Source organism: Simochromis diagramma, unplaced genomic scaffold (assembly GCF_900408965.1).
Source record: "Simochromis diagramma unplaced genomic scaffold, fSimDia1.1 OVJJ01000685.1, whole genome shotgun sequence".
In the NCBI taxonomy this organism is placed as follows: domain Eukaryota; kingdom Metazoa; phylum Chordata; class Actinopteri; order Cichliformes; family Cichlidae; genus Simochromis; species Simochromis diagramma.
Genome location: NW_024387477.1, coordinates 2989256 through 3011594, shown reverse-complemented (window position 1 = coordinate 3011594; position 22339 = coordinate 2989256). Strand labels below are relative to the sequence as shown.

Below are 22339 nucleotides of genomic sequence, written 5' to 3'. Positions count from 1 at the left end.
ATTTTCTTTACTTTCATCCTTCAGCTCACGAGGACAAGTGGTCACAGGTGGAAGTGACTGACGCTGAAAAATGAGGACCCTTCCCAGCTCCATTTGCACTCCTGTCTCTCGGAGGAAAGTGTGTCTATGTAACCTGCTTTTTCATGCCTGTGGATATAATGACCCAGATGAGAGACACAGACACACACACACACACACAATGACATTTACACAGATACACACCACAAGTGCTGACATGCGGTGTCCCCCCTCCTTTTCAGAGGTAATGAATGCTGATGAGGTAGTCAAGGGAATCACTGGAGTCCGACACAAAGGCGTGTGGTTTAATAATGATGTCCAATGAGGAGGTAAGTGTGCGGCTTGTTTGTTTTTTCTTCTTCTGCTGAATCTGTTACAAAGATAAATGCGCAGTGCAAGGCCTTTGTGTTACTGATGTGTTCCCGTTGCTAGAGTTCTTTTCCCAAGTGTAATAAATTCACGCAAAACACTCGCTCCTTGTGTTTTTTCTTTTTTGTAAACGGCAACCAGTACAACATGAATTGTCTTGTAAGGCATTGAAGAATGGGTTTGAAATTCATTTTTAAATTTAAAAACCCTATTTTGCACGACAGCATAGTAATAACAAGTAATATATGTGTATCCAAAGGGCAAATAAAGGCCACAACACTACTTCCTTTTACCTCTGTTTTGGGCTCCACTGACTATTTACAATTAATACTATTTTAAAATGAATTCCAAAATGGACATGCAACGAGTATAAATATGCAAAACCAGGAATAATGTGCTCACACGTGTATGTCTATGTGCAGCAGCATCCATTTGTAAATGTGATAGTGAGGCCTGATCAATATCGACCTCAAGTGCACTACAATAACAAATGCTTGTAAAACTCTCTTTAAGTCACAACAAAGATAAAAAGGATCAACTCTAGAGAATCCATTTTTACCCCAAGGTTGGTGACAACTTGTCTGACACATGTTGCAAGAGGACTCAAGTCAGAAAGGTGGACAGCTTGGGCCACTCGGCCCAAAAATAATGACCTCATGAAAATTTAAAAGAGTGAAAACCAGCCATGCTCTGATGCCCTGAGGCATCCTAACATCAGCACTGTGGGGCTGGGTTCAATACGATTCAGTGGAAAGTCAGCTGACTGTCATCTGCAGTGTGTTTTGTTAATAAGAGAGCTCAGTTAATACTAAAAAGAAGAGTCCCGAGGACGAATCCTTGAGCTATACCACAGAGGGTGGCCAATGATGAATGACATTTACCATGAGAAACGGAAAAACTTCTGTCAGACAGTTTCGACTTGAGCCACTCCAAGGCAGTGGCTCTAACATGCTGCTCTAGGTGGGAAATGAAAACATTGTGATCTAATTCGTCACAAGCTGCTGTGAAATGCAAAAGCATAAGTATGACAGAGTCCCCAAAGCCAATGGTTAAAAAAATACCAATAAAAACGTTCAAAAGTGCAGACTCTGTGATGTGATTTGCTTTAAAACCTGACTGAAATACCTCAGAAATATTGGGAGTGTTTAAAAAAGGCTGCAGCTGTAAGATCTCTACTTTTTCCAAAATTTTAGAAATGAAAAGGAAGCTTGAAATAGGTCTGAAACTGGACAACAATCAGACATTGTACATCATCTTAAGTCAGGCTGCTGCTTATAAGCCTTTGAATGTAAGTTCCAATATTGTTGAATATAAGGTCCAATAGTGCCCCAAATGTCTTTAGAAAACACAAACAAGTGGGAGGATATCATTGGGAGAGCCCGATCTGAGTAACAAGTTTCCTCAGTTATGACAGACACTGGAACAAAATGGCTAAAAACTGCAGGAGTGATAATAAAGAAAGGGTAATAAGAAGGATGTAAGATATGTGCTCTACCAGTTAAAATCTCGTCAACAAAGAAATGTAAAAATAGCTTCTGTGCATTTGGACTGAGGAGGGTTAAGATCAGAATTTTCAATGCTAAATAATAGACAGGACTTGTGGCAGTGGCTGTTGATAACGCTTGAAAAATATACAGATTTCTGGTTCTTTATGATATTTACTCCAACCATCTTTTTAGATAAGTGTCTTATTATCATAAAACACTTGTAACTTGCCTTTTTTTCCCCATTTATATTCTGCTTTTTTTACATTCTCTTGGAGCAGCAGTATTTCTGTCCTAGCTTTGCTAAATGTTGGCATTCTTCCTTTTGGTGCAGTGTATCAGGAAAACTGAAACAAAACAGCAAACTGAAGCCAAAGAGCCCCCTCTCCCCGCTGCTAAAGCATGTGATGCTCATAAATACGTATTCACACAGAAATACACATTAAATGGTCACTTTCACACATTTAATGCTTTGTGATTCATTGTGATTTACTGCTACAAGGGTAGAGTATAGTGGATTTAACTGAATTCAATTAATTGAAATCAGCTAGATAAGTGTAAATATATAGAATATATAGAATTAAACTGAAACATTATCAGAGATTTACTAAGCATAGCATAAGTAAAACCCGGGAACTTTATTTTAAAAAATTATACCTGGGAATCCCACGGGCCAGTGGGAGCCACAAAGAGGCCACTGGAAAGCTGCAATCACCAAATACCCACAAAGAGTAAGGCAAGTCCTGAGGAATCAGCTGAATGGTAAGAACAAGGTCCGGGCTATCAACACCTTCGCCCTGCCGGTGATCACATGCCCTGCTGGTCAAAGGAAGACTCCAAGACAAGGAAGCTTCTGAGCATGCATGGAGGGTTTCGCCACAAACCCAGCACCCTGAGACTGTGCGCTAAGCGTAAGGAAGGGGGCCGAGGACTAGTGAGTGTCATAACCTTAAGTTCCCAGGCCTCTGGTAGAGGACCCGAGCTTGGAGGATAAAGACTGCACACTGTCTATATACGGTATATCTATCTATAACATATATATTATATATATATTTTAAATAACTCTTCCTATTTATCCGCACCAATGAATCTGTGTGTACACTCGTATTAATTTAATATCAGATATCACAGATGCACACGTGTTTACACTCCAGCACACTGTGCTATGAAGTCCTGAGATCAAAGAGCCACACCATGTGCACACACATACTGTGATGTGTGTGCTATATATATGTGCCCACAGTGGTTCCTGCTTGTGTGTGGTGTGTGTGAGTGCTCCCCAGCTGTCTCGCAGAGCTCCCTGTTGTTTGGCCTGACATGGCAGACGGAGCCGGCGCTGTAAACTCTTGGATCAATGCTTGTTTGGAAGATTTCTGTATCTAATTCCACCAAAGTCAGCAGCACTGCATCTTCTGATGTGTGTGTGTGTACGTGTGTTTGTGTACCCTAGGGTGCTTGAATTTGTGCCCATGTGTGTGCATGCTTGCATCTCCATCTTCCTAATGAGTTGTATATGTGAGCATGTGCGGAGGAATGCTGCAGGAGGTCCTGGTGTGTGTGGATGCAGAACATCAGTGTGTGCCTCGGTGGCCTACACACACACAGACACACACACACACACACACAGACACACACACACAGACACACACACACCCGAACATACAGAGCTAAGAGTCATACAGCAGGGGCTAAAGACAGACACAGACAGACAGACATCATCAGTCTCTCTGGCACCTCCCCCTTGCTTTGATTAAAGACACAATGTTATTACTTGAGCAGACCAGCATTAGCTTATTGATTTATCTCCCCCAAACCTGCACACACTCACACACACACACACTCAACATGCCAGTACACCTTGTGATTGCACATTTGGGCACCCATGTGTATGCATGATGGAACAAACGCATAAACATACTCTGACACCACAGCCGTGCACATTAACACACTCATATGCACCATTACAGGAGACCACCCGCTCCAACAAACCAAAATGCAAGCTGTTAGCCCCCCCCTCACCAGTTACCTCCCCGCCTCCCTCCCATCGTCACATCAGGGATTTCCAACACTCCCAACACGTTGCCGGCATCATGGCCCTGCAGATGTCACTTAGCTGCAGACACACCTCTTCATTTCTCCATCTCGCCAGCCGTCCGCCTCTCATGGGACATAGAGGAGGGACCGAGCGGAGAGCACTGAGTGCATGTGTGGGTGTGCAAGTGTGTGTGTTTGTGTGGCTACAGAGGGGGAGGGGAAAGGATCTGGGCAGGTTAATGAATTAGTAATTAGGATTGACATTGCGTCTGCAGTGGGTTTTCCTCCAAACTATTTCCACCCCTCTCTCCCTCTCGTGCCTCTTTCTTTCTGGTCATCTGTGCATCCTCTGAACTCTCTTTGTCATCTTCACACCCCACCTCCCCTTGTACTTCTCCTCTCTTCATCCTTCTCCTTGGATAACCCCCTCCTCTACCTGCCTGGCTATGGGCCTCCCCTCTCTAACCTTCTCCTCCCCTTGTCTTCAAACGCACACCAGGCTCTTTTGTTCTGTCCACATCATCATCTCTTTTGCTTTATGCATCTCTCTCTCTTTTTCTTCCTCTTAATTCTCCCTGTGCCGCTTCATCACCCTTTTCACTCGCTCTCCTCCTTCTTCAGTCTCCTTCTAATGCGCTATTGATCTCTGGGATATTACTGAGGTCTCCACAGTCTGTGCAGATGTTACTGTAAAACTTGGCACTCCTGGACATTTGAAAGGGACGTGCTTCAGAGTCCTGAAGTACCAACATTGGAAGATTTTGGCACCAGCCAGTGCAGAGCCATATGAATGATTGGATGCTACTGCTGTGCTTCTGTTCATGACCTTGAGGTTCTTTAGTATGAAGGTACTGTCAAAGCGGGGCACTGTACAAAGGCAGTTCTGATGGTCTGAACTGCCTCCTGATTGAATTTAGCTGTGCTTGTGAAGTGAAAGAGAAAGGAGAGAAAAATGGTGTCAGACATATGCTGTTACAGGGTGAAAATATCCCCTTTGTTTTGTCAAGGGCAGAGCGGGAACAGAAGCTAATTTGCACTATATGCTGAGAGATAACATTAAATGCTTACCTGTTAGTTGGACGAAGAATGATAACACTTTTGTGTTAAATCCTCTGCAATCCAACTGATCATATGTGGCTCAGAGCAGGCACCATTAGCAGCCTGACAGCACAATCACAGTTTCATACCATGGTGTGTCTATCAGTCTGAAAAAGAAAATTAGACTCCCTGGCAATTTCTCATTTTGACAAATGCAAATGTGCAAATACACGTGAATATTAATATGGGGCGGGGCAAAAGCATGTGTATTGTATTAATGGCAATTTAAGGCGTTGCAGAAAGTGTTTATCTGACACTGTGTGCTCATTCCTTAAAACCAGTGGTCGTGTTTAGCGGTTCAATTGGGATTATTGCTTTTCTCAGTGGGCTTTAATCATAGTTTTGACAGAGGAGGTAGGAGCACAAACAGCATTAGAAAAAAAGGGGGACTGACAAAGATCAACAGAAAGCGCTCGACCTGCTGTTACTGATGATTAACAGTACCCTGAAAACAACTTCTGACAGAACTCAAGGCTAACCACAGGTCAAAGGTCAAGACAGTGGTCCGTTGTGATAGAATTAAAAAAATGCAAGTAGATTTTTCCTTGATCAGTTGCACAATACAAGAACATTAGGATGTTCACTTTCATTTATGTGTGGTAGGTTACAGTATGTTCTAGCATGATTACACTGAGCTGTTTCATGTAACATGGTTCACTGTGGGTCAAGCGGGCTATTGACTGTTTCATAGGTCATGTTTTCCCTTTTCAGGCATCCTGCTGAATTCCTGTTGAAACCAAACTTCAGCATGACCAATGCAGCATCCCAGATATGACAGCTGCAGGACTTTAGACCTTGGACAACACCATCTGAATGTCTGTAAATCATCTACATGCTCTCTTTTTCTGGTCAGTTCCCAAACTTTTGTATTCACACCATTAATTTTTAATTCTAATATCTGGTGGAGAGGGGAGGGGGTGGGGTGGGGGCGGGGAGTAACGCCATCCAAGATCCCAGGACCTTAGTGTGGGAAAGGTTTCACCACCTTTGAGCACTCTATAGCTCTAATACCACCGGTCCAGCTGCAACTAAGCTCCAGGTCTCCAGGTTATCATCAGTGGTCAAAGACGAGAAGCACTTATGTCAACACAACTGTCGGCGCTAATCTTCACTGCGGGCTGCAGTGTTTGATATCAACAGGCCATCGAGACACGTCTCGTTCACACCGCGCTCTAGCCACGGGAGAGTGATGGTACTCCCGAGCGGTCCGAGGAGCGGGTTTAGAGTTTCTCAGCTGCCACTCAAAGCACGCATAAGCTCCACAGTGAGGAGGAGACGGGCAGGACGCCTCCGTTCATCCGTCCATTCATCAGAAATAATCCGGACCTCCCGCTTTCCCCTAGCAGCCTGAGCAGAGGCGCGAGACGACACCACGAGCTGCTTCGGTTGGACGTCAACGTCGGGCGCGCGAGGGAGAAGGGGGGCAGCTGAGGAAGGGAGAGAAAAAAGAGCCCGTCTGTCAGTGTGTGGCGTGTGGATGTAGGGGAAGAGAGGGGGAGAGAGGACCAGTGCCGCCGCGCAACTCCCAGCATATTTCAGCATCCGACTGGACGCATTTCACCGGTGAGTGAAGATACGACACGTTTATTTTTAAGACAAACGGTCAAAGTGTGAAGATATTAACCTAGTGCGACTGTGTTAGCGCTGTTTAACCGGCGGGTCTAGCGAAGCCCATGCTGGGTGACCGTTTAGTAGTTTATTAGCGAGAGAGGCATTTCTCACAGAGGCTGTCTTTAGCTTTCCTGTTTTTCTTGCTAATGTGGGAGCAAAAATGCTCACGCGGGGCTGCAAGCCTCCTCGCGCCGGCAAGCTTAAGGAGAGCCGTGTCTGAGGAGCTAATGTAGGCTGTGAGATACGCACCGTGCGGGCCGTGGGATTTTACGGAGGTGTGTGCGTGTCTGTGTGTTTGTGTCCCCCGAGAGGAGGCAGAGAAAAGCGTTTCCTCTGCTTTTTTAGGAGGACAAGTCGGTCTTGAAACGCGACCAAGGCACTATTTTGGAGGAAAAGAAAGACACCGGCCTCAATTGAGCTTGAACCGTGTCTCCCAGCCATCCTGTTGTCATGGTTACTGGCTCGAGGAGGCTGGGAGAACATGGTTGTCTCGCGCTGTGGTCTCTCGCTCTCTCTCTCTCCTTCGCGCACACACACACGCACACACACACTGGTAGAAACAATAAGCCTCGTCTGTCTGGTGTTTGTTTATGTCTTTTTAAGTGCATTGGGGGGGACTCGCTAGAAAAAATAACACTGGGCCAAAGCTCTCAAATCAAGTGTATCCTATACATATAAGGGCAAAGGTGAGATCTAACCATGAGACATGTACCTTGAATAACATCATACATACTCTAAATTCTTTCCATAATGTCCAAATACAGGAATATTACAGACACAGTGCAAAGACACTGCTGTGTCTTTGCTTCTTCAGGATGTGGGAGGCTTCTTTTTTAACAGGTGTTTGATAGCCGCTTATTTTTTATCCCCCAAAGCAAAGTCGCTATTATCTTAATTATAGCCATTTGCATGTCTAGTCTAGATCCATTGTAATTCATTTCCCCGATACAACTGTGGGCTCTTCCCAGGCAAACGTGTTGCTCGCTCTCCAGTGTATTCATTTCATACTCAAGGTGTCAGACATCCAGACACACTAGCACAGCAGCTCCACACCAAACTGTCACCTCTTGTTGTCTTTTTCTTCTTTTTAAATCATCCCACTAATGACTTTATTAGCAGATGTGGAAAAAACACAAAACATTTTACGCATTCAGACTAATGTTGTGTAAATATAGGGTTTTAGATATTAAACATATACAAAACACACTGAAATTCCAAAATGATGGCAACCTATGGTAGCACTTCATAGCACAGCCTGTGACTTACGGTGTAATATCTCAACACTTACAATGCAAATACTCAGAATTATCGCTAGGTACGGTGGAATAAGGGTAACAATTTGAGTTCTTAAAGGACATAAGAAACAAATTATACTGTAAGCAATTTGAAGTAGTGAGTAACACCATGGTATTTTAGAGGAAAAGACAAACAGTATTTACACACCTTGCACTGTAATTACTCACTACTTTTAGGGACTGTATTACTGAGTAGCCTAACCTCTTCTTACATAGTGGTTACAAAGTATATATAGGGTTGTGCCATTCAAATGAGCTATTTTAAATTCAAAGCTTTAATGTAATTATTCATACTGAAAAATTCAAGGATAATTAATTCAAATTTATTGTCCCAAAATAATACATAATTACAATGTAAAATGGGGAGCTTAGGCAAATCAGTAATACAACCCCTAAAATCTGTGGATATATTTTTTTTTCAATCCTTGAAAATTTGTTATCACCATTATTCTATAAACTATATTATATACCTTCTGTTAAGTATGTTTAAGTACTGAATATAACAGCCTAAATTCAGAAATATTACACAACGGATTTAAGGAAATTACTCCATAGTATGTGAGCTGTATTACAAATGTTTCCAAATCTACACTTTTCAAAATCACTCACATGTCACAAAGGTCTGTTATGCTTGCCGTGCATAATAATGAGTGAATTTGTATTAGAAGGTGAAAGCACCCAGGGGAATAGGCCCAAAACAAGATAAATCACCACATTATTGTAAGCATGTATTTAGATGTAAGCAGTTAGAGTGACAAAATGTGAGCGGACAGTTGACCTTGACTGCACAGAAGTGACATATTGGGGTGATTTCAGGGAGCTGGCTGACTGTTACGCTCCACTGGGCTGGTCTAGCAAGTTTTAGGCGCTGTGATAATGCTGGTGTGACTTGCAGCACAGGCATGAATGCTAAGAAAATAGCCCTGGACCACTTCCAAGTCCACATTTTCCTGACTGCTTTCACATCCTCAGCTTATAAGCAGGAAATGATGACATTATTTTCTTCCTCTCTGCATCTGTTCTTGTAGCACAACAGCATTTTTGAAAGGTGACTCTGTGCTGTGTGTGCATGTATGAGGATAGGCTGCAGGGCCAGTGCTGCACCCAGCCTACGTGTTATGAACAGGGTCAGTAGGTCATTTATAGTATAGGACTAGTCATTCTGAGCATGTCTTACTGATAGTGTAAGAGAGGAGAAGGGAAGAACAGGGGAGGTTTGCCTTCTCTGTTCTTAGTATGCAGATCTAATATCATCTGTCAATGTTCAGCTGGCAGCTTCATGAATTAATTTTGATTACTAATTAGCTTGTAGAAAGTATTTAGAAGGCTGTCCCGGTGGCCTTAATGCTGCTCTGCGGTAGATTTTCTATTGAAAGCTAAAATAAAATGGCTGTACTGTTCCTTTTACATGTATAGCAACAGCTTATTTATTTTGATAGTATAATTTACATTTTAGAAAAAATAGGGTGATCAACTTGATGTCAACTACTGTGGTGAAACACCAGCATTGCATTCTTCACACCACTTGACAGTATTGGGGTGCTGCCTTTTAGTAAGAAATGCTCACGGTGGCACGCAGCACAAACAAAAGAGCTGCATACAAATGCTTCTATATTAAATGAACGGGGGCAGCACTGCAAACGTAATGAGGTCAGGCAAGTTGAATGTATCAATTGATGGCCTGCTCCAGCACCTAAATTCAGTGAAAGGTGGTGCAATTATGCCCAACAGAGGTATCTACAGGCAGGGGAGTGCTTCCAAAAAGATTTACTAGATAGAGAGATAGCTAGACAGAGATTAATGGATTAAGATGATTAAGTCTTCATAGAGCAGAACACAGTTAAGGCTAGTACAATACTTATATCATATTGAAAACCAGTATCCTGATTTTCTTTCCTATTGTGTCGCTCGTTCATTTGTTAAACTCCCAGAGAATCCTGGGTAATCCTTTCCACTGCATCACATTACATTCAGTGACTGCCAATGAAATCTGGCCAGAGTGCAACACCACTTGAGGAGTCCTGTGCTTATAGGCACAAAAGTATCCTGTTTTTATGTATTTACAGAGTAAGAGAAACCAATTTCATACTTAAAGGTCAGGTTAGCCTGTTAATATAACTGTATAATGTCTTTGATTGTGGACAAGGACTGTTAAGTCTGATAAAATGGAAGCTATGAATTTGAAAGGGACGGCACATCTATTGCTGCAATCATTCCAAATGTCCAAATGGGAATTCATGCAAATATTTCAGACTGTCTTCTCACTGGGGTTGAGTTGTATGTTAACATTAGCCAGCCGACCACTGTGAGTACAGGAAGCAGTGTTTGCTAATTTGTCTGCCAAAGTGTGTGCAGCACAGACTCACCAGACTCTCAAATTTTGTATTATTTTTGCTATAGCCTTTAAATAACCAGTAGGACAAAATGAGTAAAGTTAGGGACACCTAACAAAATCTATCAAATTAGTAAATATAAAATTAGTGAGACAGTAAAGAAGACTTAAGTCCCACCTACACATAAAGTGATTTACTTGTTCCAAATCGCTTTTCAATTATTGATCAGTTTGCAAGAGGATATTCCAAGCCCCCTTTGTGTAGGTAATGTATTTATATGGTAATGTATCTCATATGTCATTCACCAGTATTGCTTTAGTTCCTCGCTTCAAAGGTGAGAAGACTTTAATTTATGACCCTTGACTTTACATCGGTTATTTTGCCTGTTGTTGCTACACATGGTTGCTTTTTATTGACATTATAACAGCGCTTATTCATACACTGGCAGGTTCCCATTGTGCTACATTCATACATCATGAGAATCTCCATCAGAGCAGTCTGTCAGTATCTTTGTACAACTCTCTGATCTTGCTCAACACAACAACAAAGAAGGGAACCCTTGGACGACCACTAAATTAGAAGAATAGCACAAAAAAGGCACAAATAATAGCCAATCGAGTGGACTAGTCTATCACTGAGCTAACACAACAGAGAGACAGATAACCATTCACACTTGCAGTCACTCTTGTAGCCAGTTTGTAACAACCAGTTATGATATAACCAGATAAAAAAACTACTGTGTATAGCTCTTAAAACTGAATTGATTATACTAATATTGTTCGTAATTTGTTCAGATATTAAATGAATGGGAGTTTGTTTTAAAAACATAAGTCGATGTGTCAGTGTCTGTGTTTGATGTGATCTTGGGTGTGTCAGAATTATGCCATGTTTTCAGTCACAAAGGCTTCCCCTTTTCAATTAAAATTTAGCACGTGTACAATTTAAGTTAAATAAATATTGAACCTAAGGATCTAAAGCAGCGGCATCTTCAGCACCACTGTGAGCTTTGTGTTCCTGTAAGATCTTTTCAGCATTTTCCTTTTCACTCTTATTATCTCAGTAGTTGCTTCTCTGCTGCTTATAGAGACCAGTCATGCTTATCACCAGAGACTCCCATTGGACTGCAGCTCTGTGTCTCAGGGATCAATAAATCACACCACGGTGTATGTCTATGTGCAGTCTTTGCAGTGTGTGTGTGTGTGTCACAGAAGCACATGTAGACAGATAGAGAGATATAAAAGGCACAAGAGGGAAGAAAAGCTATTTAATGGCAACTTGGTCTTTTATCCATCATTCTCACTGGATTGGTGAGTTATAAGTCTAGGCGATGGCATGCTTTTAGATGTTAGACGTTGGTCACATGATTGGCAGGTTGTCTGATCACAATTAAAGGAAATTGATAACGGTTAAGAGCCCCAGTGTTCTGCTGACAAAAGTGGAATGCATGCATCCATCCTGATAGCCATTGTATATGTTGAGACACAAAGACTCAGAGACACACAGACACACACATACCCCATCTGATAACCGCTCCCCCAAACACACACACACACACACACACACACACACACACACACACACACACACACACACACACACACACACACAGTCTCTCTCTTATTGGCTGTGTTTTCTTCATCTGTCCATGTGGGGTGTCTGAGCACATCTGCTCTGTCTCTCCTCAGCAGCCGGATTCATAGTGCTGCTCACTTCCACTATCCTTCTTCCCTCCACCCCCTCCTTTGGATAAGACCCATTTACCTCAATTACTGCAAAATGAGTGGTATAGAGTGCAGAGTTAGACTGTGAGATAGCAGAAAGCATAATGGTGAACAGATGAGGAAGACAGAGTGGGAGAAAAACAGAACACCGGAGACATGCAGAGAGGGAGAGACGGAGAATTCCCACTTCTCGTGTCTGGTTTCATAACCGCTCACTGCTTCCATTTATGGAAATGTTTCACTGCTTTATTTGTGCGTCTATGTGTGTGCGTGTGTGCATTTCACTGCTTAATAATATGTGCAAATTCCACTTTGTGAAGTAGCATAAATACATGCAAATTGTTCATATGCCTCATACTCATACATGAATATGGAATCCATAAAGCCCCGCTGGAAATGTGAGCACCCGAGTTTGGGAATATTCAAGCTCATTATAGTAGAGATTGGTCAGCAAATTCTCATCCAAAAATGTTTTGAGGCCTAAGAAGCTTTCAGATTCATTACTAGTTTGTGAGATACACTTTTCATAGTGTGCTATAATGGAGTTTTAAATGTCTTGTTTGTGAAAACTATGATGTTTTCATGGATGGAACTCTGAAACAATCTGGTGACTTATGAATAATGCAAACCACTCCCATAAAAAAACAAAAGAAAATGAGTCGGCCAGTCACCGATGGTGTACTCAGAAAGACTTTGTTCAGAAATCTGTCGGTCCTTTGAGATCATCGCAGCAGCAGTCAGAGAGATGATGAGGATTAGAGGAGGCTACAGTAGCAGAGACACAGTGCCTGGTTGTGCCTGTGTTGTGTTTTGTTCCGTTTTTAAAAGTTTACCTGCATTTCTTGCTGCGACACAAGACTGTCTTCGCCTTTTCAGAATGAAATGCGACAAGCAAGATGCACTCTTATTTGTGTCTTTTAAATGTGTCTACAATAACACTCCCAGAGTGAGAGCTCCAGCTTGCATTTGTGTGACAACATAAGTAAAACTCAAAGAAGTTCAACTTTAGTAAGGGGAGAGCGATTTGTATGAGGCTCTCCATAAATTCATCATCCTTTTGCAACTCTGATGAAACAGTTTCTGGGCCTGTGGTGTCCTCATGCTCAGGGGTAAGCCAAAGCACTTCCAACATCATACTTGTAGATACAAATTTGGCTCACTATCTAGCCTGCCATAAATTTGTCCTCTCTAAAATGGTTCAGTTTTTTTCTGCACAGTTTGGCAGACAATTTTTCCCCTGAGAAACCAGAATCCAGATATGGATGTTCATTTTGGCCTAACAGGACCCTTACCTACATCTGCATGCTATCAGAGGAAGCTATGAATTCCACTAAATATTTTACTGCAGTTGTGCTGCAATTCCCAAGCTGTGGATGATTCAGCAAAGCAGAGAACCAGTAGAGCATGAGCAGACAGGCAGGGCTGCTTCCTGGCTGCCCTTTTTATGATACTGACACATAGAACAACATAGCAATAAAAACATAATCAAATATTCTTGATCTTGGAAACAGCATTTGGCCCAATAAATAGCTGTTCTGGAGCTGTTCAGTATGACACAAACTCCCTCAACTGATGAAGCTTATCCAGCTTTCATGTCATAGACGTTCATGTTTCAGTCTTTGAATCTTAAAAACTGAGCTTTAAAGTTGCTCAATTTTATGTGAAACTAAAAATCCAAAGCCTAAACAAACTAACTTTAAATGAGAGAAAGACAATCAATATGAGAAGCTGGAACCAAATAAGCTTTGCTTAACAGTGACTAAGAAACGATTCATTATTCATTAATTATTCATATTTCTCTTAGTCACTATTTCACGCCATCATTTCATCGGATCTCAAAAAAGATAAATGTATATTTTTTTATTCTCACTAAGTCTCTCTCCATATAATTTATATAAGAAAAATACATCAACAGCTGCATTATTCAACATTTTACAACAGGAGCTGTTTCTGAGAGCTGCTTATTAGCATTTGCCCTTAAACTCCTGAAAGGTGAATATAAACAGAGGGCTAACAGATCAGCAGCAGACCTTTACAATACGTGTACAGAGTTCTATGATGCATTAACTGTGTGTAAGCCATCATCAGCGATGAACCTAACACTATGCTGTCAGAACATGTGATTGTTTTGTTTTTTTTTAAATAAAAATTGTTTTCCCAAGTCTTGACAATCAGTGGACAAAAAAAAAATCAATCAATCAACCCCTGACCCTAACATAGGATTAGGATTAGGGCCTAGAGGATGTGATTGGGATTGTTGCCGTTGATGACTTGGACCTCACAGGGTTAAGTGCATTGAAGGCAGGCATCTCCATGGAGATCAAGAGGAGCTACTATTATAAGGAATCTGCCGAGAATCTCTGTGCCTGCCTGTGTTCCTCTGCCGTTCGTCGCCCTCCTTTCAGAGCTGTTTTGGGATCATCTGCTGCAGAGGACATAATGTTCCAACATATACTGTATATCTCTCTCCAACACTGGCTTGCACACCTAAAAACACACGTATGCACAGCTGCTGCTTTGTTAAGAGTGACCTCTGTGACTTGCAGAGGAAAGCGCAGAGGTCATAAGAGAAATAATCAAATGACTGCTCTGGTTCATGGTGGTGTATCTTTCTTTTCTTCTTTTCTCTGCAGAGGATACATCCAAATTTAAGGTTTAATCTGCATCTTTTGTCTAAGTGGAGAGTCACCCATCCCCTGCAGGGAAGGGCACCATGACCCAGGAGGGGCAGGCTCTGCCCTCTCCCACCCCACCAGAGAACCCAGTAGAGCCCAGTACAAGCACCACTACTGACCCACCCAAAGAGACACATGACAAGACAGATGAGGACAAGGTGGATGCTGGGGCAAAGGATGAGACAGACGAAGGAAAACAAGAAGAAGACGTCAGGGAAAGTGAGGAGGGGGAAACACAGAGAGAAGTAGAAGGGATGGTGGAAGTGGAAGGTGATAGAAGAGAAGGGGAGTTGAAAGAGGAGTGTGAAGATGGGGCTGGGGATGAGCATCAGCTGACAGAAGGAGAGGCGGAGGGGGAGAGGGAAGGGACGAAGGGGGGGGGATGTATAAATATGGAGGAAAGCTTAACGGGGGAGGAGACAACACATGAGGCGGAGGAGATGAAAGAGGAAGAGGAGGGGAAGGAAAATGAAGAAATTCACCCATGCACAGAAGAGGAGGCAACTACTTCTCAACAAGCTGGCCGGTTAGTGGACAAAATTGTATTTGTACCACTTTACCTGTCAGAGCAAGCAAGTGTCATGTTGCCTGTTAATTTCCATTGCTAAAAAGACAAACACAGCTTCCTTATATTTTTATAATAACCTAAGAGTGTCACTTTTGGTCAATGTTTTTTGTGCTTTGTGATTTGAATATTTTTTATGTTAAATTGTTTTATCTCTGCGGTTCCCTTTGTACATAATTAGCCTAATGTGCTTTACTCATATTTTACAAAATAAATAGTCAATAAGCCTCAACTTAATGAGCTGAAAAAATGGAAGAAAAATATTTAAAGAGCTAAGGGACACAGCAACCATTTCCCAGCTCCCCAACTGTCCCAGAAAGACATTAGTGGAGGGCAGTCTGTAAAAAGCTCAACATGTGGAAGAAAAATGTGCCTGCTAATTAGCAGATTCATATATGACAAGCAAAAACTACGCAGAATGATAAAGACACACTGAAAGCAAAGTACATCTAACCTTTTTCTTTTAAAAAAAGGGATGAAATAGCGATGCTTTTGTATCATATTGTAGTAAATAGCACAGTGTTTTTAGATGAACAAGATGACTGATCTTTTTTGCATATTTTTATCCATTTTCATGCGTGTAGGTCAGATGTTTTCTTTTCTTCCTGTTGATATAGATTGGCAAATGGTATAACTGGGAATGACGATGAAGATGAAGTAGGTGAAGAGGACGAGGGGGGAGATGAGGGGGCGATACAAACACACTTGGACACTTTCAGCTCTAATTTTGAGACAACTGTAGAACAGGCTGACACCGAAGTGGAGGAGGAGGAGGAAGAGGAAGAGGTCCAAAAAGAAGGTGATGGCAGAGAAAACCAGGACAGTTTCAGCTCAGCTTTTGAACAGATTGTCGAGCAGGTCGATGTTCAGGATGAAGAGGAGGAAGACGAGAGAGAGTTGGAGGAGGAGAGGGAGAAAAGTAGGGTGGACAACAAAGATGGTTTCAGCTCCACATTTGAGCGCATCGTGGAGTCTGCCCTGCTCAGGGGTGGGACCTGCTACAGCAGCCTGGACTCTCTGGATGTTCTGTCACTCACAGATGAGACAGACAGCTGTGTTAGCTTTGAGGCGCCACTGACACCGCTCATCCAACAGAGGGCACTGTTACAAGGTCCTGAACCTCTGGAGCTTGAGTTGGCCACAGTTCAGGAGCAAGAAGGGGCTGAGATTGGAACAGATGCCCCAGGGCCTGAACTCGGGGCTGGGGACAGTGCTGGAGCAGTGGCTGGAGTAGGAGGAAGCCCACTGAGGACCACCATACCTGGGAGCAGATCAGAGTTTGTGTTGAGCCAGCCTGGACGCTGGGCCATTCCTAATGGCTATCACACAGATTGCCAGGGAGACATGATTAACTCTGTCAGGTAAGTTTTACTTTAGTTCCATGTGTGGACTAAATAACATTATTCTAAAGGGATGAATTTGGTTTAAAAAGTAAATATGACAATCCTGAGAAAATATGGTGTAATACATTAAAGAATATATATAAAATGAGGATGTTTTTGCATGGTGGGAGGGTAATTTTACACATTCAATGTTAAACACAGTTTAATGAATATTTAAATGACTGATGACAGCTTCCAGGATATGTGGTTGTTGAAGCCTTGTGCAGATGTCTTACTCAAGTGTAATTAACTTAACTTAATGTGACCTTGGCTTAACCAGTAGGTGGCGTGAACAAGTGAAGCCCAGCTGTAGGTCCTTAGAGAGGTGGACAGGGAGGGCTGGTTGGGGTGGAAAGAGGTGACCCGCCTCTTTCCACATATGCAAACTGAGACAGTTCTTTAAACAATAACCATGATGGAAGCAACAAATGTAGGCATGCGTTACTTAGCTTAAAATGTTCATATTTTTGGAAAATAAAGGAACTGAGTCTTTCAGTGTTCATGACTGCACAGTTTTGTGCACACCAGCAAAAATGTTGCATTCACACAAATGTTGCATTAAGCCAAACTGAACAAACAAAAAGTTGCAATACAAGGAAGCTTTAACATTTTGATGAAACCAGTGGGACTGTTAAAGCAGGACTGCTGCATTTGAAATGAGAGGAGCCTCTGGTAAATGTATACAGAGTTTATTCACCAGAGCTGCAGACTGTGACTCCACTATTTGCTCTCTCCAACCTCTTTTGCTTAAAGGATACAATAGAGAGAGATAACCTCAGTACTGTCAAATGAGAGGTTTATGCATCATGACAGAAGACCTTTTGAACAGAAACTCAAATTTTAGGAGGAGTGTGGTGGTTTTCTATGGGAGGGTTACACTAGATAAGATCCATGGCAGCCAGTCAGCATAATGAATCACTTGTGTGAGCAGGAAAAAACAAACTCGTTGGGCTTTTCGACAAAGAGAACTAGTTTCGTTCTTGATGAAGATTACATTTTTGACATTTTGACCAGTAACAGGTTGGGTTGGAACCTGTATTGGTTCACTATGAAGGAAACAGATCATGGTAATAATGCTTATTTCTGCCTCTCTAATGTCACAGACATTAACTTGGTGGAGTTTCGGTATTGAAACTATGATATATTTTATGATATTGATGTTCAAAGTTGGTTATAGCGAAATACCATGCTGAACAAAAGCACATTTTTAGCCTTTAAACTGTGACACTTTGAGTGCGCGTAAAGTTGATTCAGTTGCAGGTTTTATCAGAGCTTAGATGTGTGTGCCAAATTACCATGAACTCCGTGTACTTCATGGACCTCTAGCTATTATCATAATACACATATATAAAATCAAAGCTTTATTTATCCAAATAATTAATCATTAAGGAAAATATGCTTGATATAAACTGAATGTATACGAATCAAGTACATTTCATTTGACCAGATTCCATTAAATTCCATAAATACACAGAAATTTTACATGTAACATTGTTACATGAAGCCAGACCTGGAGGGATTGTGGGGACACGGTAACAGCTGACATGACTTTCTTACAATTAATTACCTTAATAGTAGTAAAATGGGTTGAAGGAGACAACGTAGAGCCACTGAAGGGAGAAGCAGTAACGCAAACCATATGGCGAAAACATGTAACTTGAACTTTGGCTATAGGTCTCCCTCGCTGGTGTGCACACAGTCCCTGTGGCGTGTTCATCAGCTCTTCCCCCTTGCACAGTTCCTGCAGTTAGAAACATACTGGAATGCCAAATAGATGCACAGACCTTTGACATTATCTGCTCAGCTAACTGCTGGGATTTGCTCAGACTCTGGTATGACTTACAGGATGAATGAAGGATTTTGGATGTCAGTTCTGCTCTTCTTTTCTCTTCTCCTTACCAGTCTACAGATGTTGTACTTTAGGCACAGTCTTGCTTCCTGACCGCCAGCGCCAAGCTGAATGAGCTATTGTTTATGTCATGACATCATCGTCTTCAGCTTTCCTCGGCCCAGCAGGGTCTTAGAGTGAATGTGAGTGTGTATGTGTGTAAGTGGGTGATTATTGCTCCGTGCTAGCCAGCCTGCCAGACATTTGAGCACTTAAACCTAGAGTGGATACATCTGCTAGTCAGTCTTAAAGGGAAAGTTTAAGATTTAAAGATACTAACAGTTTCCAATTATTTACTTCTTGATGTCCATTCAGATGCTGTTTTTCAGGCTGTTAAAAAGGGAACCTTTAAAACCATTAGGAATTCCAGTGCAAGTTGGTCTTTTAATACTCTCTAGAAGGATTATGGATCATCTGCTTCTGAACTCCTTCTACTGATAAATGAATTTCCTTGCCTTACATTTCTTCTCTCTCTGTGCCATTCAGTGTCGTTGAGACAGTGTCATATTTCACTGTCTCACCTTCTGCCTCTCCATTCATTTCTCCACTTGATTCATGTTATCTCACTATATCACATCTTAGTTATAACACACACACATAGACACACATATCTTCCATTTCACTTACACTGCTCTCCTACCAGCATATCTTATCTTTCATTCTTCTTGTCTGCCTACTTCCTTTTTTTCTGGTGGGTAGCCAGAGAATTGCCGTGGTTACACATTTTGGCACCTTGGGCGTCATGGACAATGGGCCTTTTTCACTGCGGGACCGAGCAGCTGCAGAGCATAGAATAAAAAATGAAAGTCAGTCAGTCAGTCAGCTTGGCAGACATTATGTTTTTTTAATAATCACCTTTGCCCATTATTTTCACTGAGATTAAGAATTTTAGTCATAAGAAAAAAAATTGTTCTAAAATAATTGTAGCAGTTGAAACAACTTTGTTTCAACTGCTACTCATAGACTTTATAAGAAAATGGACATAGCCACAATGACATCACCTACTGATTAGTGAAGTCCTCTGTTGAAGCCTAATGCCAGGAAGTTTGTCTGAGGCCTTCGTGGTGTTTTTAAAATTGGATGTCTTGAGTAAGGAGGGGAGGTGACTTAGAATCCGAGGGATAACACACACTCGTATGGTAGTAAATTGCTATTTATAATAAGCCCATACTAAAGCATATGCTACTTGGACCATAATTTATAAAACTGAACATTTTTTTGTACTCAGTATGATGTAAAAGTAATGATTAGTCTTTTTGGCATCATAGATTTGTCATTTCATGTCATTTAGACTTTGTTTTATTTTATTTATTTTCTTTTTTTTGTTTTATCTGAGCACATACGTGTGTGTATTTACATATATACTTGTATTTGTAAATGCAAGTATGTGTACTTGTGTATATATTGTTTTTTTCTGTATATGTCTGAAATAAAGATACAATACAATACAATACAATACAATAGATCAAGAGAACAGGAGAACTGTTTCCCCTGGGTGTCTATATCAGCGGTCCCCAACCTTTTTTGCGCCATGGACTGGTTTGTGTCCGACAATATTTTTACGGACTGGCCTTTAAGGTGCTGCAGATAAATACAACAAAATAAAACCAGAACCGGTACCAAACAAAAGAATATTTATTCATAACACACGGGAAAAAACCTGGGGAAATCGAGTTAATGATAAAAACCCTGAAAACCACATATATATATATATATCTATATGATTTGCAAACGAAGAAGATGCCCCCTGCTGGCCATTAGAAAAAATGCAAGTTTAAGAAACTTGTGCGCTGGCTTCACTTTTCAGAATTGTATTCTGCTCTGTATTTTCGTCTATGATGTTATTTCTATGTAATCGTGTTTATGGTGTTTTTGCATTGCATTTTTCAGGGTTGTGATTTTGGACGTCATACCTCTGCTATGTACAAAAATGTATGAAAAAAATGGTCATGCTGTGCTATAACTGTCAGTGACAATGCTGACATTTTTTTCAGTTAGAGCCCCTGTTTTTCCTAAGTTTAGCATGTACACTAATGTTAAAGGATAATACACCCTCTGTCAGTTCTTAGGTTTTACATATCAGGATATAATAAACAATTGGGTCTTAAAATTAGGTAAATACAACATCAGATGAACAACAACATATGACATATTACTCCATGTCATTATTTATTTAACAAAACTAAGACAGAATGCAGAACCATAGAATTGTTAAGTTAAGTAGACCTCATGATTCAGTAGCTTATAGACACCCTTAATAGCAATAACTTGCGGTAACTTGAGGATCATTGTCCAGTTACATGACCCAGTTTCAGCCAAGCACAATGACTGCAAGGTGCCCAGGTCCTGTGGCTGCAAAAGAAGCCCAAATAATCACCCCTCCACCACCATGCTTGACACTTGGTAGCCCTTCCAAACAAACCACACTTGTTCAGTCTTTTTCTGATTGTGCTGTCAAAAACAGTTTGACCTTGGGGTGAATTTGCTGGGACATCAACTTCTGAGAAGATTCGCAACTGCCTGGAATGATTTCTACATGTGAATAATATTTTTCATTGTAGAATGATGGCCTTAAATTGTTTGGAAATGGCCTTATAACCCTTCCCAGACTGGGTAGCAGCAGTTGCTCCTCTGTGATCATTGCTGATGTCTTTCCTCCTTGGCATTGTGTTAACACGCCCCTGAATGCTCCAGACCAGCAAACTGCAATAACATCTGCTTTGGTAGAGGCACTCACACTTTCTGATGATCAGTTTATCGAGTGTTTGATTACTAGTACATGGATGCTACTTACCATCCTAATTCCAATAGAGGCAATAAGTATATATTTTGTTTTTCATGCACTGCTTCTGCATTTTGGAATAAATTTGTTAAATAATTAATGACACAGCGTAATGTGTCATGTGGTGATGTTCATCTCAGATTGTATTTACCAAAGTAAAGTGTGTTTTATAAATATAATAAGCAAAGACACACATTTTCTGCCAGTGCCACTGTTTTTTTGCTTGTGTAAGCCCCTGGGTGGTTACATTGTTTACAAGTAAAAGATAAGAAGTAAGTTTCTTTTATGTTTCCCAAATTTGTTGTTGCTTATACCCTACATCTTAATGAAATGTGCTTCATTAGGCTACATCAGTCACTATAAACAGATGTTGTACTCCCTGGACGAGTAGAAGTGATGAGGCTCCACTCTGAGAAAGCATACACTATCTTTGCAGTGCATGTACATCATCTACAAATGTAGCTATACAAATTTGCTCAAAACCACAAATACAAAAACCTTAATGTTGCATATTTCTACATTATATTCATACTAATCTAAATATTACAAATATGAAAGGCAGATGTTTGTTATCTCTTGTGATAGTGAGTGAATGTAAATGACAATACAGCTGAAGAGGCAGAGTGGTGTGTCTTTGCGGAAGAACACATTGGCATGGAGTGTGAAGCAGTTGGATCGGCATATGTGTCTCAAAATGCTGCAGAAACTGTTACTGAGTCATACATCTGATGTACACATGTCTAACATGCTCTTTGTGAATGAAACTGAAAGGCTGTTACTCCACGTTTTGCTTCAGTTGTTCATACTACTAATCTCACCTTATTTTTACATATTTTTCAACTTTTTTAACCATAGTTTTTGTAATACGGCAGTCAAACCAGGTATTCAGACTGATCCATTTGGCTGGCAAACCATGTGCACTGGTGTAAACTCATTGCCACATACACCTCAGTTTGATCTGAAGTGGGCTGGAAGGTTATTGCCTAATAAACTCTTAGAAACACTAGCAAATTATTTACCTTTCCTTTAGGGTATTATTTAATAAACCATCCATAAAACTAATGATACATGATTCAGAGGGACT

General features: G+C 41.2%; 1 protein-coding gene across 2 annotated transcripts in view; it reads left to right on the top strand.

Annotated features, from left to right (window-relative positions):
• The first annotated feature begins 6001 nt into the window (after positions 1-6001).
• psd2 (pleckstrin and Sec7 domain containing 2) overlaps positions 6002-22339 on the top strand; it is a 35613-nt gene continuing 19275 nt past the window's right edge. Inside the window, exons 1-3 of one of the 2 annotated variants that reach the window (XM_040016604.1) lie at positions 6002-6566; positions 14597-15164; positions 15821-16564. In XM_040016604.1, the coding sequence (XP_039872538.1) occupies positions 14677-15164; positions 15821-16564 (1232 nt within the window). In that variant the 5' untranslated portion in view covers positions 6002-6566; positions 14597-14676. The remainder of the gene's footprint in view (positions 6567-14596; positions 15165-15820; positions 16565-22339) is intronic. The other variant, XM_040016605.1, reaches the window with a different exon arrangement.